Source organism: Aquarana catesbeiana, linkage group LG09 (genome assembly GCF_042186555.1).
Source record: "Aquarana catesbeiana isolate 2022-GZ linkage group LG09, ASM4218655v1, whole genome shotgun sequence".
Taxonomy (NCBI): domain Eukaryota; kingdom Metazoa; phylum Chordata; class Amphibia; order Anura; family Ranidae; genus Aquarana; species Aquarana catesbeiana.
Genome location: NC_133332.1, coordinates 52,656,929 through 52,670,601, shown reverse-complemented (window position 1 = coordinate 52,670,601; position 13,673 = coordinate 52,656,929). Strand labels below are relative to the sequence as shown.

At 44.0% G+C, this 13,673-nt stretch overlaps 1 protein-coding gene across 4 annotated transcripts in view; it reads right to left on the bottom strand.

Moving 5' to 3' along the window:
• Positions 1-4,905: 4,905 nt before the first annotated feature.
• The window catches only part of MAP3K10 (mitogen-activated protein kinase kinase kinase 10), a 95,245-nt gene continuing 86,477 nt past the window's right edge, over positions 4,906-13,673 (bottom strand). For all 4 annotated transcript variants that reach the window (XM_073598493.1, XM_073598492.1, XM_073598494.1 and 1 more), the window contains 2 exons: positions 10,786-11,508; positions 4,906-5,820 (listed from right to left, as the gene is read on the bottom strand). In XM_073598493.1, the coding sequence (XP_073454594.1) occupies positions 5,426-5,820; positions 10,786-11,508 (1,118 nt within the window). In that variant the 3' untranslated portion in view covers positions 4,906-5,425. The remainder of the gene's footprint in view (positions 5,821-10,785; positions 11,509-13,673) is intronic.

The following is a 13,673-nucleotide window of genomic DNA, read 5'->3' as shown; positions in this document are numbered from 1 at the left end:
TGAGGATCCAACCCAAGTATTCCAGGTAGCTGACTGAGGTAACCAGACCTTGGTTTAAACGGGCTACTGATTGACCTATCAAGAGTAGATCGTCTAAGTAGGCTAGTATCGTTATACTTTGAGCCCTTAACCTGGCTAAAGGAGGAGCCAGGATATTTATACACACTCGAAGTGCAGTAGCTAGCCCGAAAAGGTAGAGCTACAAACTGGAAATGAAGATTTTCTACCTCGAAGTGTAGAATATTTCTGGTGAGCGGGGAAGATCGGCACGTGGAGATAAGCATCCTTGATGTCGACAGACGCCAGAAGTTCTCCCCCCTTGTAGGAAGGAGACTACTGATTGGATAAATTCCATGCGGAGAGAAAGACTTCTTTTTCTCTGGATCCTTAGGAACGTTTGATCTGAGAAAAAACAAGGAGACGGGAACTCTTGGAACTCCAGTTTGGAGCTATTGAGGAAGTCCCCCATTCGTCTTCCTGTCAGATCCATGAGAACTGCAGAAGAATTCCCCCTATTGAGCTAGCGGGGCGCCTCCTCATAAGGAGGCAACAGTATCTTGTAGGTTTTCCTCCCCCAAGACCTCTTTTTGTCCCTGGGGTTAACTCTGAGAATTACCTACTGAACCTAAAGGCGGAAGCCATTGTGACTGCCTGAAAGCTGATGCCCCTGGCACAAAAAGGAGCTTTTAAAAAAATATATATATTTCTTTGGATGAATTATCCAAACATCCTCAAATAGCTGTTTTACCGCAAAAGGAAGACTAGCCAGGAGTTTTGGCATGGTAAAAGGAAGTTTATCCTCCGCTGATGTGCGTTCCTGCAGTCATGTGTTTAGCAGCAATGTGCACAGAACCGTGTATAGCACCTGGTATTCCCAGGTGGTCTCCTATACAGGTACAAACCGCCGTAGGCCTCTCAGCAGTTGTGCATTTGGCTAGTTTATAAGCAAGCACCTGCACGAGGACCTTGTGGAGTTTCTACAAAAGGAACTCGCAAGCAATTATTGCAAGCATAAAGCTGACAGATCCCGGGCCTGCTGAGCAGGATACCTAGAACACCTGTTAAACTGGCCTCACAACGATTAAGCAATTACTGTCAGTTTTTTTTAACAGGAATTCCAACTTTATTTGTTGGATGCCTAAGCATTTGAGCATTGTCTGTCGAATAACAGCTCTTATTCACAGAGGAAATACTGCGTTAATTGCTAGTATACCGTACTTAGTGAATTTCCTCCACCATAGGATAAAGTGTAAAAACTTTCTTAGGAGGAAAAAAAATAACATTTATCTGGGAGATCTCAGATACAAGAAAGGCTTTTCCGACAATAAATGGACAGGAAAAAGCATGCGCAGTTTGAAGAGGCTTTAGCGAATCCAAAGACTCAGTTAAGGGAGTATAAATGTGGAGTGGACCACTCAGCAAGACATTGAAACCAGCTGGTTCTCTCACATTTGACACCTCAGAAGAGGATTCATCAGCCTCACCACGGTCCCCTGAGGGGATTCATTTTCTCCCACCCCTAGTTCCCCAGTTTGAGGGTCCTGGGCAATGAAAAAGAACCTGTGCGATTAAAGTCGCTAAACTTTTTTTTATTAAAAACCCATCATGGCTGAGGGAAAAAATAACCTTTGGTAAAATACACAGGGACTGCAGTGTTGAAAACAATTGCAAACATTTCATGCCCCTGATGCTCACTCTAACCAGTCACTCCTTCTCAGGGGAGGATGCCATCTGTAGAAATGAGTAGGCCTACCAGAGCTAGAGGGGGACTCCTTTAGCTCTATTTCTGGGTGTGTTTTAACCCCCCTTCTGACCTTAGCCTGATGCACAAAGCAAAGGTACCATCAGAAGAAATCGCATGCACTGCTTGAGCAATAGATCAGCTTCAACACCGCTATTAAGGCTCAGCCTGATGCAGCAGTAAATGTGTCAGAGGAAAAAAAAACCCATGTCATCAAAATCTTAAATACCACCTTTGCTCTTGTGTCCCTCCATAGTTTTTGCAAAATACAAATTTAAATTTAAAGGAGACATTTCATAAGAAAAATTTTTTTAAATTTCTTAGAAAACTCCACTTAACTTTCCCGCCGCAGGGTTTTCTGTGGTAAACCAACAGACCCAATCTTCACCCTTCACGGTGGGCTCTGTTAAAACTTCAGGAGCTGGGGATCCTAAAAGGAAAACCTACAATCCTGGGCCTGCAATAGCACCCTTGCAGTAAAAACTTTATGGCCTTAACACCAAAAGTACTGCATCCCAGGGTCTAGCTTCCCAAAGGAGAGCATTTACAGGCAAAAACCTAATTTCTTCGGATACGAAGCCCGGGTACCATTCAATACGGCCAAGATCAGACACTCTGAATGGATCCATCTGCATAGCCAGCCCCAGCAAGGATTGCTCCAGAGGAGCTCAGCACATCTTTACTCGTGACCAAACCTTAGATACTGGAGAAAAAACTGAGGTACTCCCACCAGTGGGAGGGGTTGTATAGGGAGTGCACTTTTTAATTTAGGGTGTGTAAGTTTACATCACCTGAAGGTGGCCTATTAAATCCACATAGTAATTACTATGGCTCTGTGTCCCCTGATGTATGATAAGAAATCCAGCCTGAAGGGGATCAAGAAGGCTAATATCAGCAAGGTGGTCGCTTAGTTGGTTGTAGACCAGACGTTCAAGGAGTTTGGATAAAAAGGGGAGCAAGGAGATGGGGCGTATATTGTTGAGATTGGATGGGTCCAGTGAGGGCTTTTTAAGTATGGGGGTGACTAGTGCATGTTTTAAAGATTTGGGGGAGAGATTGAAGATGTGGTTTGGAGAGTGTAGAATAGAGCCAGAGGGTGAACGTAGCATTTGCGAGGAAACAGGATCCAGAGGGCAGGTGGTAAGATGGACGTTAACAAGTAGTTTAGCAACCTCGTCTATAGTGGTGGGGTTGAAAGAGGGAAGTAATGATTGCACCTGTGGGCATGAAATGTAAAGCATGGAGGGTATCTGAACAGTAGAGATCTCCTTGTGAATTGTATCAATCTTCTGTTTGAAATGATTGGCGATCTCCTGGGCAGTGAGTGAGTTGGTGGGTGGAGGCAGGAATGATCCTTGATAGCTGCTGGTCTCATTCCAGTATCCTGATTTTGGCTGTGATACATTTTCCCTGTCTGTTTCTCCACTTGCAAGGTGATTGATGTGGCCAGACCCTGGGTGGAGAACCTAATGTAAGCCAGCCAAGCCTGCAGTCTCATGCTTGTGATAGCTTGTGTAATACGCAATCAAGCTCTGTTTGTCTGCTCTACTGTCTGAATTCCCTTGTTAAAGACCTGAGATCAGATGTTGACTATTCTCAGAACCCTGCCTCCCTTTTGACTACGGATTTGACTCTCACTATTCTGAACCTTGCCTGCCTTGTAACTGGACTGTGATTGAACCACTCTGCCTGTCTGCCAAACGCAAGTACCTGTTTACAGTGCTCAGTTTGCACCTGCCCTGGCATGGCAGCCAGGCACGACAGCATTGTGTAGAAGGCCTGGGGGCAACCGAGTACCGGTAGGCCTGCTTGGGGAAGGGGGCTGTTATAGGTGAAGAACACAAAAGCCAGCTATCTTGCCTGATCATCTGCGTTAAGGGTAAGTGTGGCACGGGATGCCCAAAATCTGATTTGTATCTCAGTGCAGACTTCTGGGGAAAATCAGTGAGCCAATCACTCAAGCAGGAAATTAAATTTTCAGGGGGCGTTTGGTACACCATCTGGGTACAGAACACCCGCAGGTAGCCATATTGCATTTGACAGAAAAATACAGAGCTGCAAATTGAAAAGGAAAGGTCATTTTTAATGACATTCAATTACAACATGACTTGAGTCACAATTGTACACGCTATACTTTTTTATTTGCTCATTTTTGTTTCTCATTAAAGTGGAGGAACCCTTTAAGCACTTGTGTGCAAGGCATGTGAACCTGCCAAAGAGAGGGTGAATCTTGCAGAGTCCTGGACAGCAATAAATCTGCAATAGATTTCCAACCCTTTTACATTCTATCCAAGACTAGAAAAAAGTTGAGCTAGAGATAGAGTTTAAAGACCCTCCAGGTATTCCAAGGTGAACTTCTAAGAGGCCACCACAAAAATCTTCAAGGGAAGTTAAAAGTCATAAGAGCTCAGGAGCGAATGACTGGCAAGCATCAACATTGGAGACTATGGGGTTTATTTACTAAAACTGGAGAGTGCAAAATCTGGTGCAGCTGTGCATGGTAGCCAATCGGCTTCCATGTTTTTTTGTCAAAGCTTAAAGTGGAAGTCCACCCTAGCGCTAAAATCTCTAAATTTACAGGCATCCACGATCTAAGACTAACCTATCTAGCCATGTAAAGAAGAAATGAGTATACATACCTTTTTTTGAAGCCGTCCGGTCTCCAGCGGCGGAAGCTCTGCAGAGGAGACAACTGACAAAAATAAAATGAATGGCAAGTGGCATCACCCATGAAGTTACTATGGGGCTTCAGTTGTTGGCTGCCTCCTCTGCACATGTTTCCACAGCAAAGCCACTGCTGACAGCTCAGCATGGGCCCAGCCAGGAGCGGCTTAAAAAAAAGGTATGTATAGCGATTTCTTCTTTACAGGGCTAGATAGGTTAGTATTAGATTGTGGATGCCTGTAGACTTAGAGATTTTAGTGTTAGGGTGGACTTCTCCTTTAACTGAACAAGCTGAAGTTAGAAGCTGATTGACTACCATGCACAGCGGTGGCAGATTTTGCATTCTCCAGCTTTAGTAAATCAACACCTCGTTTTTCATTTTGCACATTGGCACTTGGATATCGGTATATTTCTAAACCATCTAACTAGAAGATTCTTGAATCTGTAAGATAATCACATAACGCTGCTGTAGATGCATTTATGCCACATACACTGGAAAGGAGAGTGGTCAAATTCTTTATTAATACTTCAGTCACCATTAAGACAATGATGGAGCAAGTTATGGTGGGTCTGTCACCCTTTAAGTTACTAGAACTGCCAAGACCCTTGCCTATTGCCATGCTATACGCAGTTTAAACCAGTGACATCCCAGGGTCCAGCAGGATCTACCAAGCTCCCCCCCCTAACAGGGCAGGTGGTAAGGATAAGCTGTAAACACAGGTGAGGCAAGCGGAGGCTCAGTTGTTTTCACAGAAATAAAAATCAAATCCTCATCTACAGAGGGGCCCATAGAATAACCATGAGGAAAATAGTCGTAAGACGAGTTGGTCGTTTCTTAAGCCTGCAGTTGAGTATTCGCTTATTGACACCTTCAGTTTTAACTGACTATAGTGGGGGTACCCCGCTTCGTTTTATCAGTTAATAATATCGTTTTATACCCGTTGTTTTACAACTTCATAATACATTCATAAGGGTTGCTTCTTTCCTTCAGATAATGCTCTGATCCAGCAGACTATTATATTAAGAAACATCTGCCCCCAAATTAAAATAAGGGTCAATCTGTGGCCGGATCCCTCCCCCACACAAGGGGACAGTGTTGTCCAATCTTTGTCCTTCCACTTCCATGTCCAGAAGGGTCTCCTCTGCACCTCCCACCTGAACACCATCTGCAGATCCACTCGAGCTGGCATCCCCTCCGCTGCCAGATGGAGATGAGCTGTGAGTCCGAGAAAGGGACACAAATTTCCAAGGGTCTAGTCTTGGGCGGCCGGCAGAAGGGCGAGGCCTGGGGGCAAATTCTAGGGTGGTGGGCCTTTCAACTGCAGAATCCTTGTCTTGGGGTTTGCGTCGCGCTGGAGGGGGAAATACGAAGCGGGGGTCTGGCAAAAGTGGGAACGGAGTGAGCTCTTTGGAATCTATGGGAGAAAAAAACAAAACAAGTTATTCCTACTAAACCAGCACAGATTAGCACATGTAGATCAAAGCATCACAGTTCAACGTAGACCCTTCAGTAACTTTATAAGTCTAAATAAATACATTTCTGACATTTCACAATTTAGAGCAGTGGTCTCCAAACTGTGGCCCTTTGCTTGCCTTTATCAGGCTTTTGGGACACTATTCCTTCCACTGATAGAATGCACGATTCCTTCTACACCAACGATGGGGCATAATTCTTGTCACTGATATCAACAATAGGGCACTATTCCTACCACTGAGCCCAACAATGGGGCACTATTCCTACCACTGAGCCCAACAATGGGGCACTATTCCTACCACTGAGCCCAATGGGGCACTATTCCTGCCACTGAGCCCAACAATGGGGCACTATTCCTACCACTGAGCCCAACAATAGGGGACTATTCTTCCCACTGATACCAATAATGGGACAGTATTCCTCCCACTGACACCAACTTCCGGGCCCTCCTTTTCCCATCGACACTATATATGGGGCACTATTCCTTGCCCTGACATCAACAATGCGGCACTGTTCCTCGCACTTAAACCAATGATGAGGCACTATTTCTTTCCATAATACCAACAATGAGACACTATTCCTCCCACTGACATCAATGATGGGACACAATGCCTGCCCCTGATACCAACAATGGGGCACTATTCCTCCAAATGACACCAATGATGGGGCACCATTTTTTCCCCTAATACAAACAATGAGACAATATTCTTCCCACTAATACCAATGATGGGGTATTGTATTTGTTACTCCCATTGACGCCAGGGCATTTCTATTCACACTGGCCACAGTCCAGCCGCCTCAAAGTCTGAAGGACGGTAAACTGGCCCTTTGTTCAGATAGTTTGGAGACCCCTGATTTAGAGCAACAATACAGTTTTTCAAAAGGGCTTGAAAGCTTGACCCTTTTACCATTAAAAAGGCACCATTGAGCTTTAGTCAAGTGACTTTGCCTAGGCTGATATGTAATCCGTCTGCTGCAGGCAGGAGGAAGCATTTTCTCATTCTCCACTCGCCCAGTCATCAGACTGTAACACTAACTTTGTAGCATGTTGCAAGGTGAGAGGCTTCATCAGGGACTGATCTGTATCAGACATTTTTGAACAAGCACCATCATTTATATGATCATGTCATCTGAGCCAGCATCTCCATCCAGGGAGTAAATGGTGACCCTGGATATTGCCTTAGCAAAGATGGCACCATCCTTCTGGAGAATAAAGCATATAGAGGCAGTGTCAGGAAGAGTACTGTGACCGCTGAGATCTAATAAGGCCCTGAAAGTGTTAAAACCTACACAATACTTAACATACATCCACTTAACATAAAAATATATATCCGACGTTAGGTCCACTTAAATACATGTCTTTTCATGGGGCCCAGATTTTTACTTGGGTTCTGTTGCTGTAGTAATATATACCTATAACCATGGTAACAGTAGTGCAGTAATATTCTTCATAACCCACCACTGAGGTTTTTTTGAACCATAGAGGGAACCTAGTCATAGGCGCGCGCAGCCTATTGCATTAGGGTGTGCACCCCAAAGTTCAAACACCCTGAAGCATAGTGGACTGTGTTTACTATGCTTCAGTTTGTAAATTAACACAGTGTTCACAGTGTTCATTTAAAAAAGGAAGGGGCCAGTAAATGACACATTGACTAGCCCTTTCCCCTGCTCTCCATCCTGAAACATCTCCCGCAGCAGCCAAGGGGAGAGGGGAAAAGAGGGTAGCCCGGGCAGTAGGGGAGTCGGAACTGCACAGAGTGATTAGGGTGTGCCCAGGCACACACCTATGAACCTAGCATTAACAAAAATATCAAAGTCAATGGGGCACAATGATTGCCACTGGGTACTAAAGCATATTGTATGTATGTATGTATGTATATATATATATATATATATATATATATATTATACACAGTCCCTGACACAGTTCTTAACCCTTTTAAGTGGGCTTTAATGCCTAGGAGGCAGCGTGACCTCTGTATCACGTGACTGCTGTGATTGGCTATCACACTGGTCACATGACCAGGAGCCTATCCTGCTGGTTTTTGATCAGAAGCTTTGAGCGAGAGCTATTGGTGACAGCTTGGTCGGTGTTCGTGGAGTATGTAGTGAGTACGCTCTCAGTATACAATGTCATGCTGCCATGGATGGATATGTGTGGCGCCTGGTCATTAAAGCCCACCTTGCTTGCCATGTTTGGTAAGAGGTAAAGTAGAACTATGGCCTCCCATTAAAAAATATGTGCTGCAGCAGTTAATCAAAAGTGTATTTGCACTTACAGCTTTTGCTTAGCTCCTCTGCAAAGTCCCATAAATGCCTCCACCTAATGCGGCTTCCTGCGATTGGGCGACAATGATGCTGCATTGCTCCCCTTAAAGAGTTGCCACTTGCATGTAGGCTGTGCCTGCTTGCACTACAGTGGAATTAAAAATGTTCCAGGGGGTGTGGCCGTCAGCCTTGTCGCTGCTCATTCACAAGCCTGTAGCTTGTCAATCAGCACCTAGACTGACAGAACTGCTTCTGTTGCTAAAACCCTCCCACTGTGAGCTGCAGTGTCTGGGAGGGGGAGCATGTGAGATACAAGGGAAGGAGGATTTGTCTCATTTAGGGTAGGTAAAGGAAATTTTCTGTTTACATTAAGAGATTTGTGCATCAAACAGTAACTGGAATTGGCTCATTGCTAGACTTGGATACGGAACCCTTTTGATTTATAAAGCTATATTTCATGCAAACACCTACATGCACATGTTGAAATACAACTTCAAGAAATGACTCTCCTTGGCAAAGGATTTGTTATTCTGTCCAGCCAGCCTTGTGATCCAAGCACCACTGCTAGACAGTGCTGCCAGTTTGAAGACCTCACTTTTTTCCCCTGCTCCTAAGCAAAACTACATAGTCATTGTATCTGGGCACTACTTTCTCCACCAATATACAGGTGCATCTTAAAAAATTTGAATATCATCAAAAAGTTAATTTATTTCAATAATTTAATTCAAAAAGTTAAACTCATATTATATAGATTCATTACACACAGAGTGATATATTTCAAGCATTTCTTTATTTAAATTTGATGATTATTGTTACAGCTAGCGAAAACCCAAAATTCAGTTTCTCAGAAGATTAGAATATCGTGAAAAAGTCCATTATTGTAGACTCATTGTGTCACTCTAATCAGCTAATTAACACAAAACACCTGTAAAGGTTTCCTGAGCCTTTAAATGATCTCTCCGTCTGGTTCAGTAGGTTACACAATCATTGGGAAGGCTGCCAATTTGACAGTTGTCCAGAAGACAGTCATTGGCACCCTCCACGAGGAGGCTAAGTCAAAAAAGGTCATTGCTAAAGAAGTAGGCCGTTCACAGAGTTCTGTATCCAAGCATATTAATGTAAAGTTGAGTGTAAGGAAAAAGTGTGGTAGAAAAAGGTGCACAAGCAACAGAGATAACCACAGCCTTGAGAGGATTGTTGAGCAAAGGCCATTCAAGAATTTGGGGGAGATTCACAAGGAGTGGACTACGGCCAGTGTCAGTGCTTCAAGAGCCATGTAAAATGTGCTCTGTTTGGGATAATACACACAGACGTTTCCAGGACATGGACTACATCTGGCGCATTCCTTGTGTCAAGCCACTCCTGAATCAGAGACAACGTCAGAAGCGTCTTACCTGGGCTAAGGAGAAAAAAGGACTGGACTGTTGCTCAGTGGTCGAAAGTCCTAATTTCAGATGAAAGTAAATTTTGCATTTCATTTGGAAATCAAGGTCCCAGAGTCTGGAGGAAGAGTGGAGAGGCACAGTATCCAAGTTGCATGAGGTCCAGTATGAAGTTTCCACAGTCAGTGATGATTTAGGGAGCCAGGTTATCTGCTGGTGTTGGTCCACTATGTTTTATCAAGTCCAAAGTCACCGCAGCCCCTTCATGCTTCTCTTTGCCGACCAGCTTTATGGAGATGCCAATATCATTTTTTCAGCAGGACTTGGCACCTGCCCACACTGCCAAAAGTACCAATACCTCGTTTAAATGATCATGGTATCACTGTGCTTGATTGGCCAACAAACTCGTCTGACCTAAACCCCATAGAGAATCTGTGGGGTATTGTCAAGAGAAAGATGAGACACCAGACCCAACAATGCAGATGAGCTTAAGGCTGCTATCAAAGCAACCTGGGCTTCCATAACACCTCAGCAGTGCCACAGGCTGATCACCTCCATGCCACGCTGAATTGATGCAGTAATTCATGCAAAAAGAGCCCCGACCAAGTATTGAGTGTATAATATGTGCATGGACATACTGTAGTATGTAGCAAATCCTTTTTTTTTTTTTTTTTTTTTATTGGTCTTATGTAATTTTCTGAGATACAGAATTTTAGGTTTTCACTAGCTGTAAGCCATAATCATCAAAATTAAAATAAAGAAATGCTTGAAATATATCACATTGTGTGTAATGAATCTAAATAATATAGGAGTCTCACTTTTTGAATTAAATTACTGAAATAAATTATGTTTTTGATGATATTCTAATATTTTGAGATGCACCTGTAAATGTGCAAAAGAATGGAGCTCTGATTGACTCACGGTGCTGCTCCAACTTCTGCTAGTCACTATGACCCATTAGGAGGTGTCAAAGCTGAGGCTGCCTTTCACCGTGATTTCACATTCAGTTTTGGTTGTGTGCCGTCTTTACACTACATGAACTTCTGCTAGTGTCAATGCCGCTGTGAACTGGATAAATGTAAAGTTGATTGCAAATGTAGGTATTTTCACAAATTCTAATATAAAAATACATATAAAAGAATTAAAATGAATTAACAACAAAATTAAATTAAATTGTGTACCAATATTGCCAACATAACAAAAATAAATTACAGTTGCAATTGTGTAACCTCGATCTCACAGGATTTCATACTGACCATTGTCACACTGCTGTGATGGTGTGCTGCCATCTGAAGGTGAACGTCTATGACCCGGTGTCACCTGCCGTATGGCCCCATCAGATGGTGTCCTTCTGTGACCCCTGGTTGCGGTGGCATTAGCTCTGGCGGCTGTAACGTGAGTAGGAGTCAAGGACTGTCGTGGGTCCCTCTTAAAACTTTCCAATTTGTAGTCCACTAGTGGATTCCGGCCAGGGGCAGCCTGCTCCCTACTGGGATCCTCGTCCGCAAGCTGCTCACAGGGCACGCTATCATTGGCCAGTCCAGTGTCATCACTATCTGAGCGTATAAGGGACCTGGTAGAGTTACAGTCTGAGATGGAAGACAATGAGATGAGCGTGACTGAACTGGGAGGTATGACTGGCTCCTCTTTAGACAAGGAGTGGCTGGGAGAATTACCGCTACGCTTCATGCCTTTTGCTGCCCATTGAAAAATGCCCTTTCTTTTCTCTTCTTGGGGCACCAACTCTGAGAGATCACTGCCGAGTGCTACAGCTGCCAGAAGAGATGCGCATCCCAACAACACCAGTTCACTTTTTCTGCGGGACTGGGAGTTACGCTTGGGACTGTCCGAAGACGATGCTGCAGAAAGGCTTGAGTCTTCATTATTACTCCTAGCATCGGACTGGAGGGGCAGACTGAGGTAGGACTGTGTGGAGTATGGGGATTGGGGAACCGAGCCTTCATTATCCGCATATTCCTCTGGAATGAGAAAACGAAAAGGTAAAAGTGAACTGGTCATTACAGATGTATGGGTGCTAACAGCACATATCAACACAGTGGCCTAGTGGTTAGCGCTCCTACCTTGCAGCACTAGGGTCTTCAGTTCGAGTCTCGGTCAGGACACTATCTGCATGGAGTTTGCATTTTCTCCCTGTACTTAAGTGGTTTTATTCCGGTTCTCCTCCCAAGCTCCAAAGAAATGCTCGTAGGTTAATTGGCTCCTGACTAGACATTGGCCCCAGTATGATATTCTACTGAGTGTGCCCAAGATGGTTGTCTCTATCTACCCCAACAGCACATAAAAGCACTGAGGCCCATGGGAGGAACGTGCTATATAAAAAATATTTCTTTAAAACCAGTACTGACTCATGAAGCTGCTTAAAGAGAGCCTTTCCTTTGGCCATGCAGGTCAAAATAAAATAAATAGTCACTTAGAAAAGAAGATCTACTGACCCGATCCTCCATGTTACTAGACCAGTCCCCGTAGCATCTTCTCTATGCTTCAGCAGTCTTAGGTTCTGACATCGAAAACAATGCAGGGTTCGTATGGGGGAGTGCCATCAGTCAGGGGAGCAGGGAATTAGGCAAGTAAAAATGCTTCTCCTCTCCCCTAGACTAATGCAGCAGTAAACCCTTGCAGTGCGGGTTCAGCCCACTTCAAGGGAGGACTTTAAAATTTCCCACAGTTGAGCTATAAGGTGAAAGTAGAAATTACTAGAAGAGAAACATGTAAAATAGGCTTCATATAGATATTTCATTTAACATTTCCCACTGTTGTCTACTAAATGAATGCAATGCAGCCAAGCATGCAGAAAACACTAATAAGCGGTTAGCTGTGTATTCTGAACCGAAGCTGACCTTGCGAAGTGTAAAACCCCAGACTGCAGAAACAGGAACTGAAAAAATGGATCATCAGCACTTTGGTAGGCCACTTTATTGAAGAAGGAACAATATGCAAAACATAAATTTGGAACTCAAGTTTAAATATTTGTATACACTGACTTATTGTAACTGCAATATACCTGTATGCTCTCCTGAAAGTTGATACCACCAAATAGTAAAGACTAAAAACAGCAGTCTGCGGTCATGCACCTTAAAGTGTCACTAAACCCACATACAAAAAAAAACAATCAATAAATGGTGTATTACATGCTGTTCATACTCACTCAGTCACTATGAGTTTAATTTTCTGTATTCTGCAAAAAAAACCTGGTTGATCCTGCTGCTCTCTATCTCCACCTTCTGTCCATGTCCCCAGTGCAGCTAGGGATTTTGCAGCTGTAGTTGCAACTTTGCACATGCTCAGTTTTCAGTGAGTTTCTATGCTACCTGCCCCTTCCTGGGTCCTTTTGGTAAAACAAAAAAGGAGTCCGATCCTCGGATCTCCGCAGATCTAGACAAATAAACTTTGACTGCCCTGACAACGTCTAAGGAATTCAGTCGTTTCTCTTCCGCCGAACGAGGCTGAGAGAAAAAAAGAAGACAAAATAATGTCCCGATTTAAATGAAAGGCTATCACCACTTTTGGCAATAAGGATAGAACAGGTCGTAACACGACCCTGTCATGGTGAAGGATCAAGTATGGTTCCTTGCACGAAAGGGCCACCAACTCTGACACCCTTCTAGCCAAGGTGATGGCCATCAGGAAGGCTAGCTTCGGTGACAGCAAGTCTAATGGAATTGATAGTCTCAAATTGTTGTCTCTGTAACACAGACAGCACCAAGTTCAAGTCCCAAGGACACACAGGTGACCTAATGGGGGGGAAGCAAACGAGTTGCCCCTTGCATTAAGGTTCGGACCGGCGAATGGGAGGCTTAAGGCCTTTGGAAGAATACTGACAGGGCCGAAATCTGACCTCTGATTGTACTCAAAGCCAATCTGATTTCCACAGCTGAGTGTAGAAAAGAGAATTCTCCCAATCACGTATTTCCAAGGATGCCATTTTCTGGCTTCACATCAAGCAATAGAAGTCTTCCAGACCTTATGATAGATCTTCCTAGTGACAGCTTTTCTAGCATTCACTAGGGTAGACACCACTGGTCCCAAGATGCCACGGTCCTTCAACACCCTGGCTCCAAAAACCATGCCATCAAATTTAGAGACTGTAAATTGGGGTGGAATATAGGACCTTGGGACAGTAGAT